Source organism: Saimiri boliviensis, chromosome 9, assembly GCF_048565385.1.
Source record: "Saimiri boliviensis isolate mSaiBol1 chromosome 9, mSaiBol1.pri, whole genome shotgun sequence".
Classification (NCBI taxonomy): Eukaryota; Metazoa; Chordata; class Mammalia; order Primates; family Cebidae; genus Saimiri; species Saimiri boliviensis.
This window is the reverse complement of record NC_133457.1, coordinates 57953969-57972983: the sequence shown is the minus strand read 5'-3', so window position 1 is coordinate 57972983 and position 19015 is coordinate 57953969. Positions and strand designations below refer to the sequence as shown.

The window sequence follows — 19015 nt, the reverse complement described above, 5'->3', positions numbered from 1 at the left end:
AGGCAAAATAGCATTTGTTCTGTTATGCCAGTAATGTTGTTATCACAGTCAACATTGTTTGTAAGGAATTTTGTTTGTATATACATCAACATTCTGAGTTTGTTTGTACATGGGTATCTTGTTTTGCCCAGACTTATTTGACAATAATATACACACACACACACACCACCTAGTCCCAGAACATAAAACACTTTTTTTTTTACACCCATTCATTCTTTGTGCTTCAGAAACACTTTGTTACTCCTGTACTAGTATTGATGACTAACCAGCAGCTTTTTACATATAGTTGCCTGTTTGTGTTTCCACTAGACTGCTTCTGGAAGGACAAGAAAATTTTTTTTCTTTGTATCCTAAGTGACTTACTCATGACTGTCTTTCCGTTTTTTATTTTCTTCTTGTCTGACTCAGAACCAGTGCAATTTTCAGAATCAATTAAAATATGAATACTTGTATTTGCTAATAAATGAAGTGTATACATTGCTTTATTGTTAAGGTTATGGGCTAAACAGATAAGGTCTTTACTAGCTGTAGTGATTATTTCCCAATAACTCTGTGACTCAAGCTCATATGTTTTCTAGATTGATTATAGGCTCTGCTGAAATTACTAAAGGCACACATAAATCTTTTTTTATTTTTTTTTAATTTTCATTTGAATAGTTTTTGATGTACAAGTGGTTTTGGGTTACATGGATATTTACTGAGTGATTACTGAGATTTTGGTGTACCTGTCACCTGAGCAGTCGACACTGTACCCAATATATAGTCTTTTATTCCTCAACCCCTCCTGTCCTTCCAAGTCCCAGGAGTCCCTTGTATCATTCTTAGGCCTTTGCATCCTCATAGCTTAACTCTCACTTATAAATGAGAATGTACAATATTTTTGAATATTCTTAACTCACAATATGAGTGCAGTAACTCAGGAATAGAAAACATAAAGCTTCTTGAAATCACTCTGAACTGTGAAGTATGCAGAAACTGTTGATCATTCATTTCATTTAATGGGTGCAAGGAAAGTTTGTTGCAAATGGAAGGCACACAGATAACATTAACATAAGCAGAATATATTAAAGTATGCTTATGTTGAAGCTCAAACTTTTTCTGTGAGGAAAGAAGTGTTTTATAAAATTGTCTATAAAATATTGACAGAATATTTTGCAAAACATGCTTGAGGTATGAATTGTATTATGTTTTGCTTATGTTATTTAAGCTACAGTGAATAATAAAATATGTGGACTATAAAATATGGTACGCTCTTGCTGCCTTGACATGCAGTGTATTCTGCTTATTTCTAAAGTCAAGAAGAAGAAAGTGAAGATGAAGAAGATACTCAAAGTTCCAAATCTGAAGAACATCATTTGTACTCTAATCCAATAAAAGAAGAAATGACTGAGTCCAAGTTCTCTAAGTACTCTGAAATGAGTGAGGAGAAACGAGCCAAACTTCGTGAAATTGAGGTTAGTGTTACAGTGAAACTTAAATTACACTTTACTGGCTTTTCACTTTCTCCACCAAACTAAGCTTCCTCTTTGCATCATACCTTTAGTATATACTGTTCCCTCTCTCTGCTTAGAACTCCTCATACCAGGTGACTTTTCTTCAGGCCTTTTAGTTCAACATTCTGTTCACTCACAGTATCCTTTTCTTACCCTTTTGGATTTGCTTGCTTATTTCTATTTATTTCTGTGTGATTTTACATGTATTGAGGGGTATGTATGTGAATGTGTATTTTTTTCGTTTGCTTACCTGCTTTGCTTGCTTATTTAATGTCTCTTTTCCCCATTAGGCTGTACTTTCCATGAGGGGAAAAGACTATGTCTGTTTTCTCTTCATCATTGTATCTCTAGTACATGGCACATAGGAGATCCTCTGAAGAAATGGATTCTAATATATATAGATTTTATATATATGTACACACATATGTAATATATTATGTGTTATATACTGTGAGAAATCATTTCATTTGAGTGTTCATAATATATAGCTAGGAAAAAGTAAAACATTATCTGGCACGTTCTAGTTACGTTTACATTTTATTGTATTAGGCTCATTTTTAATGTCTGTACCTGTAATATGGAGGAGAGTAGACACTGAGTGGGTCTTAATACTAAAAGGTGGGAAAATGTGCAGAAGAGACCAAACTATCTCAGGCAGACATTTCCCCCCCTTTTCCCCCCTCCTCTGTCCATTTTTTGTTGTTATTGTTGTTTGGAGATTGGGCTTTTCTCTGTTGACCAGGCCTGGAGTGCAGTGGTGTGACCTTAGCTCACTGCAATGTCAAACTACCAGGCTCAAGAGATTCTCCCACATCAGCCTCATGAGTAGCTGGGACTACAGATGTGTACCACCAAGCCCCCCAACTAATTTTTCTTTCTTTCTTTTTTTTTTTTTTAATAGAGGTGAGGTCTCACTGTGTTGCCCAGGCTGGTCTCGCTCTCTCTTTTTTAAATGCCTTTTGTTTGTCCAAAGCTATTCGGACATGTCAGAGAGCGAAGGGCTTTGTAATGCCCTCAAGGGGATGAAATATTCCCAGCAAATGCTAGCAGTAGTTTAGCAGTTAGTCTTGAACCTCAAAAGAATTTATGAGAGTGAATTTTCATACTCTGTACATTCATTGAACAGTATTTTTGAATGCCTATGTATGTCAGTACTGTTTCCCTTGCTAACTTACGATACCTGTCCACATTAGTTACCTCACTGCCACTTCTCCACTGTTGGGCTGATACAAGTTCTTGCCCACCTCTTTGTCAGACATCACCAAACTGAAAAGTAAACAGAGACAACATTTTGTTTTAACCTTATATGTAGTCAGCATGGTGTCATTTATAAGTAGAAATGAAGGATTTTCAGAGTTGATTAGTTGATTTATTTTTTCCTGGGATATATTTGTATACATTTTAAATATGATTTTTAGGGGGATAAGATGTGTGTCAGTGAACACACTCACCTGTGCACCTTTTCAGCCTATACATGCCCCTCTTTTACTCCTCTCACCTTACTGAAAGCTCTGCCTTTCTGACCTGATAAAACTGTTAGAGTAGAAACAGACTTGAGTTAAATAAAAATACATTTTCTTGATAATAAAAGCTATTGCCTTATAAATGCCCGACTGTTTAGAATATTTTATTTCCTTATTAACTTGAAAAGAGGAAACCATGTAATTTAACCTTTTTCTGTTAACTTAGTTGGTTTTTATAAACCTTACTCCTTCCATATATGTGACACATGTGCATGCACATTGCATACATACATGTTATATGCATATATTTTCATACTTTATGTGCTCTTTTGTAATCTGACCTCTTCTTTGTGTATTCAGTGATTATTTCTTCTGGTTTCATAGTGACTGCCTCTCACGACTTAGTTGTCTTTCTGTGATTTGGACTATGAACTAAGTCCTGATTTTAAAATGTGTATGTTGGTTTCATTTTAGAATTATCTAATACTTCTCCCATATATCCTTTGAGAGATTTAGTCATATGGAATAAAATTTTACAACAGGTGGCAAACTGGGACTAGAACTCAGGGCTCATGAGCAGACTAGGGCTTTTCCTAGCTCTCTTCTCTTCCCCTAAATTTGGATATCCATTTCTAGACTTAGAATCCAGTGAGTACTAACCCTTTTATTGGAGAACCATTTTAAAGAATAAAGTTCTAAAGTAGTTTATCTAATTAGTTCTATTATATACTATGGTATATATACTATAATTTTCCATCCCCACTTGTGTCCTAATAAAGATACCTATAGCTGAACATTTTTAAGCATAGAATAAATAAAAACCAAATGATTCGTGTTACAAAATACTAACATCCTTTGTAAAAGCACAAAAATCTTGTAGCTATATGATATTGTGGTGGCCAGAAGCAAGTTCTTAATCTTTCATATACCACTGAGAGCAGTGCCTAGGTTGGAGTTACCTTTTCTCGTTCTTCTGTTGTCCCCATTTCTAGCAACAAGGTTGGAAGAGTAGAATAGTGGGTGGGGACCCAAGTGAAGATCTTCTGTCTTGTTGGAAGAGAGAGATCACGTTCTTTCCTCTTCCGTGGGGAAAGGGTGAATAGTTGAGTTGGAAGGTGATACCTCTCTGAGGCCTGAAGGCAACAAGGGATAGATGGTTAACAAGCCATTGCATGGGCCACTTCCCTTTGTGTTGCGACCGTTGATCATCTGTTTTCTGTGTGCCTTGGACTTGTGCTTGAGCCTCAGTTAGACTATATCAACAGGAACTGTAAGTAGGGATTGTATAGTGATTTTTAAAAAGATTATCTTAGGAATCCCTCCTCTCCCCTAAATAACATTCAGGTCTGTTGTTTGACTCTCAGACACTTAACTCTTAAACTGATTTTCTACAAATACATTCTGTAGAAGAGTCATCTTGGTCACGAGAGGCTTCACACAGTGATGAACTTAGCTATTTATGTTGCCCACCCCACACCCCATTGCTTTCTCAGCCTTACATCTTGTCTTTTAAATGCAGTCATTCTTAAAACACACCGACTTTTAGAGAGCGTTGAAAGAAGAGAAGGAGAGAACATCAAAGCTCTGGTTATAAAAGATTCTGATTATAGAAGTGAAAATATGTCTGAAATCCCAGCACTTTGGGAGGCTGAGGTGGGTGGATTACTTGAGGTTAGGAGTTTGAGACCAGCTTGGCCAACATGGTCAAACCCTGTGTTGACCATACAAAAGTTAGCCAGGCATGGAGGCTGATGCAGGAGAATCGCTTGAACCCAGGAGACTCTGGGAGGTGGAGGTTGCAGTGAGCTGAGATAGCTGCCACTGCATTCCAGCTTGGGTGACAGAGTGAGACACCATCTCAAAACATAAATAGTTTTTTTTAAAAAAGTGAAAATAGATGGTAAAACAACAAAATTGGAGAACTTATAAGTAACATTCATGAAGTCAAAAATAGTGGAAACACCACTTGGGGCCAGGCATGGTGGCTCACGCCTATAGCACTTTGGGAGGCCGAAATGGATAGATCAGTTGAGGTCAGGAGTTCGAGACCAACCCGGCCAACATGGCAAAACCCTGTCTCTACTTAAAAAACATACAAAAATTAGCCACTTGGGAAGCTGAGGCAGAAGAATTGCTTGAACCTGGGAGGTGTAGGTTGCAGTGAGCCAAGATTGTGCCACTGCTGACAGAGTGAGACTATCTCAAAAAGGAAAAGAAAGGGAAATACCACTTGGAATGGGGTGGGAAATGTTTTTGTAGCTTGTTTCTATTCTGTTGGAAAGACTAATTTATAGTAAAGGGATTAAAAAGCAAGCGAGGTCTTGGTTTTGAAGTATAAATAATATGCTGTAGCAGCATTTAGTCCACTTAAAGGACATACCAGTGTCTGAATAAAACAGGATAGAATCTTAGCATCTGCAGGAATTTCATTAGACAAGAATGCTTCCTCTTTCTCTTTGCGTGGAACAATATTGAGCAGATTGGCAGCCCAGTGGTACCATCCAAGATCCATGTGCTTTCTGCAACTTGGAGGATCTTCTAGGTCCTTATACTTTTCACCTTATTTGCCCTCCTTTAGAATTCAAGAAGAAGGTGTTTTCGCCCTTGTAAATTTTTTGGATAATTTAAGCTCCTCTAAGCCTTAGGGTAGTTTTTATTTTAACCACTTTATTTTTAAATTCAAAATAAATCATGCATTTATTCTTTTTACTATTTTTATATAGTACAAAATTTTTAGATACTTAAATCTCCAGAATAAAAAGTAAAACTAAGCTCACTTGTTGCAAGTTTTTTTCTCTCCCTGTAACTTATTTTACTAGTTTATTCAGATCTTTATGCTTTGCAATATATAAGTGTATTATATATGTTCCTGTGTTAGCCAGAAATCTCTGGGTAAACATGTAGTTGTTCTACGTTTACAAACAATGTTGCAATGAATATCTTGTACAAATACCTTTGTGAACTTATATAGGTATCCTGAAGGATAAGTAAGAGATGGAAATTTTTCTGGTCTGGTTTTTTTTTTTTTTTTTTGAGATGGAGTTTTGTTCTTGTTGCCCAGGCTGAAGTGCAGTGGTGCGATCTCAGCTCACCACCTCCGCCTCCCAGGTTCAAGCAATTTTCCTGCCTCAGCCTCCGGAGTAGCTGGGACTACAGGCATGCAACACCATGCCCAGCCGATGTTGTATTTTTAGTAGAGACGGGATTTCTTCATGTTGGTCAGGCTGGTCTTGAACTCCCAATCTCAAGTGATCCGCCCACCTCGGCTTCCCAAAGTGCTAGGATTACAGGCGTGAGCCTCTGCGCCTGGCCTAGTCTGTTTTAATCGGTATTTACTCTTATTGTCTTAAAAAGTACTCTCCAAATATGATTTAACCTTTTCTTTGTGATTTGAGGTCTGGTGATTGCACTGTGAGTGGAACCTTCAGACTGTGTGCACTTTTGTGTGTTTGGTCTTACATGAGCTGAACCAGAATGCCACGGCCTCCTACCCCTGCCTCTTTTTAAAAGATGCTTATCTATGTTCTGCTGACTGTAATATCTTGCTGGCAACCTTGCTTTAGCAACCTTGCTTTTCTAATTTATGGAACCACATACCAAATTTGTTATAATTGTGTTGAGAGAATAAAGGCTTCTTGCAGCCATGAAGCCTGTTTCATGGTTTTTGAGTCCTCTCGTGATCACAGAAAGCTCCTATCTGATCAGTTGACTTTTACGTAGTTTGGCTTGTTTGACACGTGGCCCTCAGGTGAGGTTGTATTTTAACACGAGTACTAATTAGTTATGCTGTAGAAAAGAAGCAAAACAGTGCTTGAGAAGCTAGAATGATGAAAATACTTATTTTTAAAATGTTTAATTTCACAGCTCAAAGTTATGAAGTTTCAGGATGAACTGGAATCTGGAAAAAGACCTAAAAAACCAGGCCAGAGTTTTCAGGAGCAAGTAGAACACTACAGGGATAAACTTCTTCAACGAGTAAGAAATAAATATACCCAATAATACACATTTTTTGAAGTTATTTATTTGACTTCCTAGAATATTGGTATACTCAAAAGATGATTTTAAATTATGTCCTTTGTGTAAATTTTGAATACCAGTAGGCAATTAGAAACATTTGAAATTTGATATTTTGAAAGTATTTCATTTTGGAAAGGCGTTCAAAGGCAGCAGCACACTTTTATTCTGGGTCCTACCTGTGGACAAGAAGATTAATTCTGCTAAGAGCATGCTTTCAAAACTGGAAAACCTTCAGGATGAGTCATATTTGTGACAGGGTGACACCAACAACCCTGAGAGGTGGTACAGAAAGAAAAAGATGGGAGGCAGGGTTTGGGAAGTTCTGATGTTGAGAAGTTTATTTAATTTCCCATGGTTTCCATGGAGGGACAGCAAGTGGTAGAATACTTCATTGGTGAGTTCTGAGTGTTTGAGGGACTTTATACTCTCGTGTATCACAAAATATATAGGAATTTGCAGAGAACTTTAGAACCAGGAATCCCAGGAATTTTGTTGGGACTGCTATTAATTTTGACTGACGTTGAAAAAAAACACCCCAATAATAGATTATATAGAAAGTGAAATAGGAAAGAGCCATAAAAAAGGAACGTATACTCATTATGAAGCTGTTTATGTACAAAACTGGCGATGGGGAGCGGTCTGGTAAAGCAGCTGTGGTGCTGCTTAGACCTATGGAATTCTGGCTGCTCTCCTAGGCCAGTCACTGCAGCCTGCTTTTTCTCTGAAACTGGGTTGATATTCCCAATTTTGTAAGATTGTGAGTTAGATAATAGCTACTATTATTACTGTTTCTCTTTGTTACAGAATTCAAATGTTTAAAATAATACATGTATTTTGTTTGTAGTATGGTTCCTAGAAAATAGGCATCTCAATCAGTAAATCATTTTCATTATCAGGAAAATGCATCATACAGGTCACCAGAGGAAGTCAGTCTCCTCAGCACCACTCTTTAAAATTTGCACTCCATATATTTGGAAAAAATATAAGTGAGATTTTGTAAAAGATGCTGCTTACCTATACTCCGTGGGTCCCTTTGGAAATGCTGGCAGGTTATTGATCTGCATAGAAGATTACACCCTGAGATGCTCACTGGTCCTGATGGTAGCAAGCACAAAATGAATAATAGTTACATTACCACTTTAGTCTCCTTGCACTCTATGATTATAATTGGAGAGAAGGAATATGGTCCTTGCCTGATTCTGTATATAGTTGTATTAGAACACAGCCATGCACATTGACTTAAGTATTTTGTATGGTGGCTTCCACTCTGCTGTGGCAGCGTTGAGTAGTTGTGACAGAGACTCTATGTGGCCCACAAAGTAGAGAGTATTTACTGTATACTGGCTCTGTACAAAAAGTGTTTGTCAACTTCTGGAATAGGCAGTTTTCACCTTTTAAAAATTAGAAGAATCAGCTAACACATAACTTTCTTGATGCATGTAAATCAGAGAAATTAAATTCCTGTTAGTGAAGAACTAAGTTTTGTGGATTTATTGTCTGTAGCCACTCATTTAATTATATACAGAAATCAGAATTTCAAATGAGAATTGGCAGTTGTAGCATCTGGGGATAAATATTTTGTTTGTTTGTTTATACAATTGTAGAATCATGTTTTGTTTGTTTGTTTATACAATTGTGGAGTCATGTAGTCGGTTTGTATTTCTTATAAGTTAGGATTTAAAAACTGCAGTGTAATTGATACTTGTTTCCCACTAATCTAATAGAATTTTGATGGAAGATTATTGTGAATAACCATTTTCCTTTTCCAGCCTTTTTTCTTTGGTAATAGCTCTTTTTGATTAAATCAACTTGCTTATAGTTTAGAGGGATCACTTTTTACTGACTGTTTTATTGTAACTTATTATAGAAAGGGCAGTACATTGTTAGCTAGCTTTTTCTGATTCGAACTTTTCAGCAGGTGGGACACTGTGGGAAGAGCTCTGACTCTAGAGCAGGCGTCCCCAAACTTTTTACACAGGGGGCCAGTTCACTGTCCCTCAGACCGTTGGAGGGCCGCCACATACTGTGCTCCTCTCACTGACCACCAGTGAAAGAGGAGCCCCTTCCTGAAGTGTGGCGGGGGGCCGAATAAATGGCTTCAGGGGGCCGCAGTTTGGGGATGCCTGCTCTAGAGCTTGGTCTCAAATTCTGACTTTACTCTTCTGTGTGACCAAGGACATGGTGCTTAATCTTTCTGAGTCTCCATTTTCATTTCTAGAATGAGGATAATAGTAATTTTCTTAGGCTTGCTTTAAATGATTACATGAAATGGCCTGTGGAAAGTTCTTCAGTACATTGTTTGGCTTATGGTAAGCACTCAGTAAATGTTTAGCTGCTGTTGCTAGGAGTAGTTTTATTCAGTATAAGCAGAAGAAATGACTGGTTTTCTTGGAGAAGTAGATTTTGTTTTTTTAAAACAGTATTATTGTACTTTAATAATTTAAAAAATTATTTCCTATAAGAGAAAATATCGTTATATAAATGAGATTGTTCTATAAACCCAGATTAATATTTTTAAACAACTTAACATTTTCTTTAAAAAATAACAGGAGAAAGAGAAAGAGTTAGAAAGAGAACGAGAAAGAGACAAGAAAGATAAGGAAAAATTAGAATCTCGCTCCAAAGACAAGAAAGAAAAAGATGAGTGTACTCCAACAAGGAAGGAAAGGTATAACATTTTTCATATTTAATGTATATACTGGTTTCAAGATTTGCAATGGTGCTTTATAATATTTTCATCATCGATGCCAGCAAACTGGAAGTGTTTGTTGATGATAAACTTGGTTTGGATCCTGCCTGCAGGAGGCAGAAGTAGCTGACAAGTGGGGCACTTAGTTGGCACTTGACTTAGTTAACTGGGGCATCATGCCTTTACATGGTTTATATGGTATCCTTAGCCTTAGTTCAGTGTGAGAATTCAGTTACAGTATTAGATATCAAACCTGAGGCTTAAGTAACAAAACAACTTGCTAGATCTTCCTTGTTGTATCCAATATAAGTATTTTTTCCAGTCTCTGTGCTGAGGCTGCTACTTGTAAACTTGAGTCTCAGTCTTATCTTGAAAGGAGATTGTATACATAGGCCATAGCTCACTTCAAGTCTTCTTTCTAATGAAAAGCATTTCTCTTTGTTTTTATTTTTTACTCTCACAGTTCCTAAATCTCTGATTTAGCAAAGAAAATTGCTTCCCTTAACAGAACCGAGGTTTTCCTAATAAAAAGACCAAGCAATTGTAAATAAAAGTCTAGCTTAGTCACACTACAGATGGTTACAAATAAAAAGTTATGCCAATTGGTTAAAAGTCTGACCTTTTTTTGTCTTTTATTACTATTTTGACATAATTTTAGATTTATAGGAAAGTTGCAAGAATAGTGTAATTGATAGATGGCCTTCACCCACATTACCCAAATGTTAAAATAAAGTATTTCTACTTTTGCTTTATTCTTCCTCTTCTGTCCCACCTCCAACCATTTAAGAATAATTTGCCAACATGATGTCCCATTCTCTTAACCACATTCATTTAACCACAATAAAAATATCAGTTTAGGAAATTAACATTTAAAAAAACTGATATTCTATCCAGAGACCTTAATTAAATTTTGCCAGTTGTTTCAGTAATATCTTTTATTGCAAAAAGAAAATTCAATTTAGTTGAATTCGTTTGTTGTCTCTTGACAGCCTATCTTTAAGACTTACTTGTTCTTGCTACAAAGGACTTTGAATATTGTTAAAAGTAACATTACATGGTTAGTGAGAACAAAAGTTAGACTAAGCTGGTAGCAATTAATAGCTAATTTAGTAAAGGAAAATGAATACCTGATCCTTTGCTCATTTATGGTATGTTTTGGGGGCTTTGTTCCATAGGAAGAGGCGACACAGTACATCCCCCAGCCCATCTCGCAGTAGCAGTGGTAGACGAGTGAAATCCCCATCACCAAAATCGGAGCGATCAGAGCGTTCAGAAAGATCTCATAAAGAGAGCTCACGGTCCAGGTCATCTCACAAAGATTCTCCTAGAGATGTTAGCAAAAAAGCCAAAAGGTAAATGCAAGTCATTTTTGCTAATATTTCAGATACCAATTTCCTTGTCATCTCACCAGCTTTTGAAAATAATTTGGTTGGCATACTTTTTTTTTTAAAGGATTTTAGAAAACCAAAGAGATACACTTTCATTTTTGGTTATTCCTTCCCACCTCCTCATCCCAATCTCTTTCATGACTGAAGTACAAGGCTTCCAGCAAGTGAGGATCAGCCAAGAATTTTAAACATCATATCCAGTGTTTGCTGTGGAATAGGGTTAGCTGCTTTACTTTTCATTCTGTTCTTTAGTTTCTATAGAATATTCTTTGATTTTTGTCAAAGCTGAAATAAACACACGTTTTTTTCCCCCATAGCAATATTATTAGCAAGTTCTTGGGTAGAGATTTTTGGAAATATGTATTATAAATACTATTTTTAAAGTATGTAGTATTTTATATACTTTTTTAGTTCCAGAAAAATGGTTCAGAAATGTATTATTTATCTGGTGATACATTGAGGAATTTTCCTGAGAGCTAAAACTGCTTTATGTGCTAGTACTTTATTATTAGAACTATTTTTAGTATAATCTTTTGACATAATTTTAGATATATAGGAAACTTTCTCCTTTTCTAAATGGCACCTGCATATATATGTATGTGTTATATATGTATGTATATGTACATGTATATTTATTGATTAATCTTCATGAATAGCACTTAAAAAATTACAGTGTCTTAAATGATGCCGTTGAATGATACTGCAGTAGTTGTTTGCTTTAGGATGATAAACTTCAAAGCTGCTGTGTTTTTTAAATTTTGTGAATGATCTTAAGTGCAACTTTGAACTTTATCTTCTAGATTAAAGGTTCAAATTTGGGGATTAACAGTCATTTGAGGAGCTTGTTTAAAATGCAAATTCTCAGTTCCAACCTCTAGAGATTTTGATTCAGTAGAGCAGTGGTAAGGCACAGAAATCTGTCTTTATAAACAAGTGCTCTACTGGTGATCATTGATGCAGTGCATAGTAAGTACAAAATAAATCTGTTTGTGTGTATGTACAATAGACAGAGTTTAAATTTTAGAAGTTTTTTTGTCTTAATCCAGTGATTTTTCACTGTGCTCTGTTAAAGATAATTTTTGATAGTTTAAGGATAATCAGTTTTGATCACGTGAATACTTTGATCAATTGGGATTTTTTTGTTTGTTTCCTTAGATCACCATCTGGTTCAAGGACACCTAAAAGGTCTAGGCGGTCACGATCTAGATCCCCTAAAAAATCAGGGAAGAAGTCCAGATCCCAGTCCAGATCTCCACACAGGTCTCATAAAAAGTCAAAGAAAAACAAACACTGACGTAAATTTTTAAGATGCTGTCACTTATTGGAAATGCCATTTGTTTTGTGCCTGAATGGTCTGTTTTTTAAAAAAACAAAAACAAAAAATCAAATGAAAGAGCATTCCTGGGGTTTTTTGTTTGTTTGTTTGTGAATGCATGTGTAAACTCATGAGTAACTGCATCTGTAGATCTGTCATTGTTTTATATTGTGTAAATTACTTTCATTGTGGCTATTTCTCAAGGTGAAATTTTATTGTGCTAATGAATTTCATCAGAAATGTGTATAATGGATCTGCTGGCAGTAGTAATATTTTGTTTTAGGATGTTGTGACTTAGCAAAAATAATACAGATGTCTTCCCCCTTTTGTAGCTTTGACAATTTGAATTAGATTTCAAATAAAATCTGAACAGAAAACTATAATGTTGTTTTTTTGCCCCACTGGTGATACTAAGTCCCTTAAAGTCCTACTGGTTTCGCACTACTGTTGTATTTCATAAATCTGATGCACTTTATAAGCTCCAGTGTTAAAGTAGCTTAAGTTTTATATTTACGAAGATGACTATCCAAATTAAGGGACCTGAAACTCCTATTTGATGGTTTGCTAACCATTTTCTTTGATAAGTTTCTCTTGGGTAATACTAATACCCAGATATCAAAGACTAGGTAGATATGGCATGGTGTTTTTTTCGTGGGGTGCCTGGATAAAAGATTTTTTCACAGAAGCAATATGTATTCCATACATCCAACCCATGTTGTGAGTAACTACTTACTTTTAGGGGAAAATTAAATATCTTCTTCATTTCCTCTTCTATCATGAAAGAAGTTTATTTGTAAAAGAAATTTTCTAACAAGGTTTGGCCATAGAATTCTCTTGTATGATAGTTTACTTTTTATAATATTCTGTAGGCTGTCTTTCAAACACTGGCATCAAAATATTTTTTTACAAGTTTCTGTTTAAACAGCTTAGTTGGTTTCCTCCCCACCCCCCAAGAGACTTGGGTTTCGTTATAGTTTTAAGTAAAATTTAAAAATAAAATGTTTTTCAGCAAACTTAGTATCTAATGGTTTGTAAATTCAAGGTGCAAAAAATTGATTTAAACCATTTGCAGAGTTGAACTCTATTATGAAAATAAATTTGCTACGGTATAAGGAAGAAATAAAACTTGTATAATGTTGGTGGTCGTAATATTGCTACAATTATAATAAAGGGTTATGTAGAATTGAACTGACACTATTATTTGTGAATCTTGATTTCAGTTTTTTATGTAGGTACTTTATACAGTGGTTTGGGGTTTTTTTTCCTCCCTAAAAGAGAAAGTGGAAAATATTCTAACAATGGATTATTTTGATTTAGTTTGCTTTTTAATAAAATTTTTTCAACTTGTTTTACTTAATCTTGCCTAGTCACAAATTAAGATGCTGTATCCATGATTTGGAGAGTAGCTATATTAGCTGAGCAGTGAGATACACTATTTTCACACTGTGCACACCTATATATAATAGCTTTGGAAATGAGCCAGTGACTGTTTTACTTAATGGTTCTTAGCAGCATGCAAATACTGCTTGAAAGTTATTTCCTTATCATTCACTGTTTTGTTAGTCCATTTTGTTAGGAAACATTAATTCCTAAGATTTGTTTAGAATAATGAAAAGTGAACATTTGGTGCTGATACTCAAAAACCTATAAATGTAGCCATTTAAAAAGTAACATTATTTTCTCCCCTGTTCATTGCTTGGGAGAATGGAATTTTGTAACTACCTTACTTTGCAAAAATAATGGTAGTGTTGAATTGGTGGTGATTTTGGCATTCCATCTTACACTGGTATCTAGTATAGGCTTAGAAATAATTGTTCAGGTAATTTTTCCAGTCAAGTTGCAAGGGGTGCTTATTTCTCTCTCTTTCAAGAAAAGATCCTGGAGAAGCAGGATTGAGTAAAAAAATTTTAGGTCAGTGCTGGGTGCTTATTTGTAATATTTTTCCTACTGCAGTGGAGTTTAACAGTTCTTTTTATCTGGATTCAGATACGTATTATGGTTTATCTTACAGTGGGTGAAACTGACTTTGTTTTGTGAAGATTTCTTAGGCCTGATAGAATATGTATTCTGTGAAGTTTGTTCATTTAAGTATTAGATTGTATTGGATTTTATTTTCTTGAATTGCAAATGGTATTATTAGATAGGTTATTTCCAGTTTTACTTCATGACAAAATATCTAGAGTAATCCTGCTTAATAACCCCATGGATTCTATGAAAGTTTAATGGGATCAGAAATTGGTGACTTATAAGGGGGAAGATATTCTACCATGTTTTTATAATAGTTCATTATTCATGTTTCTTATCTAAAGAACACTCAAGTTACAGAGCAAAATTTCTATAGGTTGATTAGAATGTTCATAAGCATGGTCTTCCAGTTACAGGAAAGACCATGTTCCATCTGTAGACACCTACTGTCCTCTGCCACAGCTACATGCCAGAGTGGTTATCCATGGTTCTTATAAAGGGCATGACTTAGGCTTTTTACCCTCCAACTTAATGTTTATACACAGGGATTGTTTACTAGGTTAATGACTTTTAACTCCCCTCTTTTCTATAGGTGAGAGAAAATGAGTAAGTCTCTTACCAAAGAGAGAGAGAGACCTATGATGGAAAATGATCATGTCTGTGAATTTAGTCTTTGATATTGTAGTTCCTTATTACAGATAGTAAGCATCTAGGAATTTCTGAGCTATAACATGTTGAGAAGTTAGAAATTAAAGAACTAACACAGCAAAAAGTGCTGACTCAAAAGATGCTCTTGTTTGGCTCAGAATGTTTTTGGCTTTTCTGCTGAAGGTGGCAGAAATTATACAGACCTGATTTTTCTTCTTTTTTTGAGACAGAGTCTTCCTCTGCCGCCCAGGCTGGAGTGCAGTGGCACGATCTTGGCTCACTGCAACCTCTGCCTCTTGGGTTCAAGTGATTCTCCTGCCTCAGCCTCCTGAATAGCTGGGACTACAGGCGCCCGCCACCATGCCCAGCTAGTTTTTTGTATTTTTTTTTTTTTTTTTTTTTTTTGAGACGGAGTTTCGCTCGTTACCCAGGCTGGAGTGCAATGGCTCGATCTCGGCTCACCGCAACCTCCGCCTCCTGGGTTCAGGTAATTCTCCTGCCTCAGCCTCCTGAGTAGCTGGGATTACAGGCACACGCCACCATGCCCAGCTGATTTTTTGTATTTTTAGTAGAGATGGGGTTTCACCATGTCGACCAGGATGGTCTCGAACTCTCGACCTCGTGATCCACCCGCCTTGGCCTCCCAAAGTGCTGGGATTACAGACTTGAGCCACCGCGCCCGGCAGTTTTTTGTATTTTAAGTAGAGATGGGGTTTCACTGTGTTAGCCATGATGGTCTTGATCTCCTGACCTCGTGATCTGCCCACCTCGGCCTCCCAAAGTGCTGGGATTACAGGCGTGAGCCACTGTGCCTGGCCTTGATTTTTCTTTATTACAGACCATTCTTGTGGGCTTACCCTGAGACTTTTATCCCTATTACTGAATCTTGGAGAGAATACTTGCTTATTTATGACTTATGTGTTTCCCCCCAAATTTTAATATTCTTGAGCACTTGAAAATACTTCGGAGAAATTTTAACCATGATTAAATTTAGGTTTATTAGAATATTCTGTACGTATTTGCCTCCATGGTGGCATAAGTTCTGAAAAATGACAATAGTTTATCATCATTATTATCATTCATAATAAGGGTAAATAAATCTCTGTATTGCCAAAGTGACTTAAACTGTTCTGATGACCACACAATGTGATTTCTTTAACAGAGAAGTTTGGTTTTAAAAATAAATAATGCCACTTTTCTAAGACTGTACAATTTAAAAATAAGGTTTGATTTTTTTTGTTTATTGTTTTCCTCTTCTATTACGTTTTAGTGAAAAGCCTAATCACAGGAAATTGTGCAGATACTAGCGAAGGTACTAGTATAAGTTTAAAGGAACATGTGACTATACAAATTTCACATTTACAAAGTGCTTGGTCTCTTCATATTTCACACGCATGTTTTAGAATAGATTTTAAGGTGCGTTTAATTCATTATCCTTTTGACTTTTAAAATTTTTATTATCAACTTCCTAGGACTTATACAAATAAGTACAAATCCCAGGGGAATTGTTGTGATTATAGACTAAAAGGTGGGAATGTGCTGCTGTTCCGTGAGCCTTGTTCATTGTTGAAAATTTGATGCCTCAGTGTTTATTCAGTACCACCTCATGGAGCTTCAATGTAAATGGATTATATGTATAATTGGTTATTTGTATAGTTTTGTAGATTGTAGATTAAATGCACTCATCATGTCACATGTAATTGTGCTTGGAGTATTTGTGTTTTATTCTTTTACTTCAGCGGGTTCTTGTCTGTTACATCTCTGGTGATTTGAAATATCAGGAAAGACAGTTTGTCAGATGTTAGAATAATATAGTTGAAGTGAGCTTGGCTAAAATATTCTACAGTAAGACAATTTCTTTTGGGTGAACCGATTCTTATAATTTAGTTACTTTTGACGTAAGGATTAGGTTTATTGTTGAGCTGCTTTCCAGATCAGACTGTCACTTTATAGTTTTTCTACATAAAGATTATATAGTTGCAAACAAAGCTTGTGAAATTTTCCTTTTGTTGCTTCTTTTAATTACTTTAATAAAAGTACATTGTTTTCATAGCAAACTTAGACTGTTCACGTAATTTTCTCCATATTGTTTTTCCAATGCAAGCTCAGTAAATACCTAGTTTTTCAGCAGCTTTCTCTCAAGTGAAATAAATGATGTGACATGTTTATCAGTTATGGCTAAAATGTTACTACATCTTACATGTTTAAACTACAACCAAATATTTTCATGCTAGATGGTTCTCTTGGAAATTTCATTTCCTTATCGGTTCCCTTTTTAAAAAGTTACTGTTTATTTCATTGAGAAAAATTGTAAACATTCTACAAAAGTAAAATAGTACAGTGAACATTACATACCATCAACCTGCAGATAACAACTTAGATGTATCTCTAAATATTTTGTTTTTAAAACATACCTGTAGTGTCATTGTCATATTAGCAAATCATTGGATCTTTTTTAAAAAGACAATTATTTTAATTGTGATAAAATGCTCATAACAAAATTTGCCTCTTAACAAAGTGGTGTTAGGTATACTCATATGATTATGCAGCCAATTTCCTGAACTTTTGTGTCTTGTAAAATTGAAACTCTGTACTCATTAAATAACTCATTTTTCTTTTCCTCCCGTCTCTCAATATCATCATTCTACTTTCTGTTTCTGAGTTTCACTACTGTAGATACAGCATACAATTGAAATCATACAGTATTTGTCTTTTTTTGTGACTGCCTTATTTCACTTAGCCTATCATCAATGTTCATCCATGTTGCAGCATATGTATATTGTTTTCTTTGTAAAGCCCTCTGTTTCTTTGAAGTTTCTATTTTCTTATGGAATTTGAAAATGATTTAGCCCAAGTGATTCATCAGTATTTTCTATTTTGAGTAAAACTTCGAAAGAGAACATGTAATACCAGGTGTATATGCCAACTACTTTGTGCTGTCTGTTCTCTTTAATGCTTACATATGATGTACTTTGATATCAACCCTTCGTAGCATAGGGTACAAAATACACTTTTTAAGCAAACTGATTTTGAAATTGTAGTGAATTGGTACTATTAATGAGCATATTTGAATGCTTTTTTAGTTTTATTTATTGCCCGATGAAAAGTAAACTTAAAATTTTAACATGTAGTAAACTCAGTGATTGGATTAGATATTCATTTTTGTCTCAGAGAAAGGAAAAACAGCTTTTTTGATTTTTTTTCAAGTTATTTTCTCCCATTCTTGGGAAATACGGTGTACCAAATTGTTTGGGAATAATTAACTTACTTTTTGATTTTCAAATGAGATTTGGCATGGCACAATGTTGAAGGAAGAGGAAAGGCCTGGGCTGTGGAGTCATATTTGGATTTGTATACCAGCCATTTGTCTCTACTAGCTATGTGATCTTCTGAAATCTTATTTTATCACCTGTAAAGTGGGGATATTAACCTTGAATGGTTATTGAAAGGATGAAAGTACACGTACATCACTGGCACACAGTTGTCATACAGTGGTGCTTAAATATTCAGTATTCCTGAAAACTAATGGTGGGAACATGTTATAACTAAAACAAGATAAAGAATAACAGTATAATTCCATAGCACTGATACCTTTAAAAGATTTCCTTAGGTTTTGTCTTCAGTTAACAGATTTTATAAATTTAAAGTTGGTGATATGTTGGCATATTTATTGCATATAGAATACCACTTTGTAATCTGCTTTCCCAGTATTTTAGATGACATGTAATTCTTCCTCTCCTGTGAGAAAAACTCTTACATAGATTTTGAAATATATTTTTTATTAATTGTCATTTGTTATTGTGAATTCCACTAACAAAGTTCCTGAAAGGAGGAATCCCGTAAAGGAAAATCTAAATGTAAACAGTTTAAATAGGGGTTATGTGGAAAAAGCCTGGAGAATAGTGTAAAGTATGATGAAGCACTGGATTCTTTGTCCAAGTTCAAAGTAAAAGAAAAATCTGTACAGAGTATCAGAGTAGAGCAGCAGTATGCAATTTTCACAAAATGGGTGGACAGAAAACAGTATCCTGTAAGAG

The 19015-nt window shown here is 35.4% G+C and overlaps 1 protein-coding gene across 8 annotated transcripts in view; it reads left to right on the top strand.

Annotated features, from left to right (window-relative positions):
- The window catches only part of U2SURP (U2 snRNP associated SURP domain containing), a 52358-nt gene extending 39610 nt beyond the window's left edge, over positions 1-12748 (top strand). For 6 of the 8 annotated variants that reach the window (XM_010341556.3, XM_010341555.3, XM_010341554.2 and 3 more), the window contains 5 exons: positions 1295-1454; positions 6821-6931; positions 9523-9641; positions 10838-11014; positions 12206-12748. In XM_010341556.3, coding sequence (XP_010339858.1) covers positions 1295-1454; positions 6821-6931; positions 9523-9641; positions 10838-11014; positions 12206-12344 — 706 coding nt within the window. In that variant the 3' untranslated portion in view covers positions 12345-12748. Of the gene's footprint in view, positions 1-1294; positions 1455-6820; positions 6932-9522; positions 9642-10837; positions 11015-11114; positions 11270-12205 lie in introns of all 8 variants that reach the window. The other 2 variants (XM_074405922.1, XM_010341557.2) reach the window with 2 other exon arrangements.
- Positions 12749-19015: the final 6267 nt, after the last annotated feature.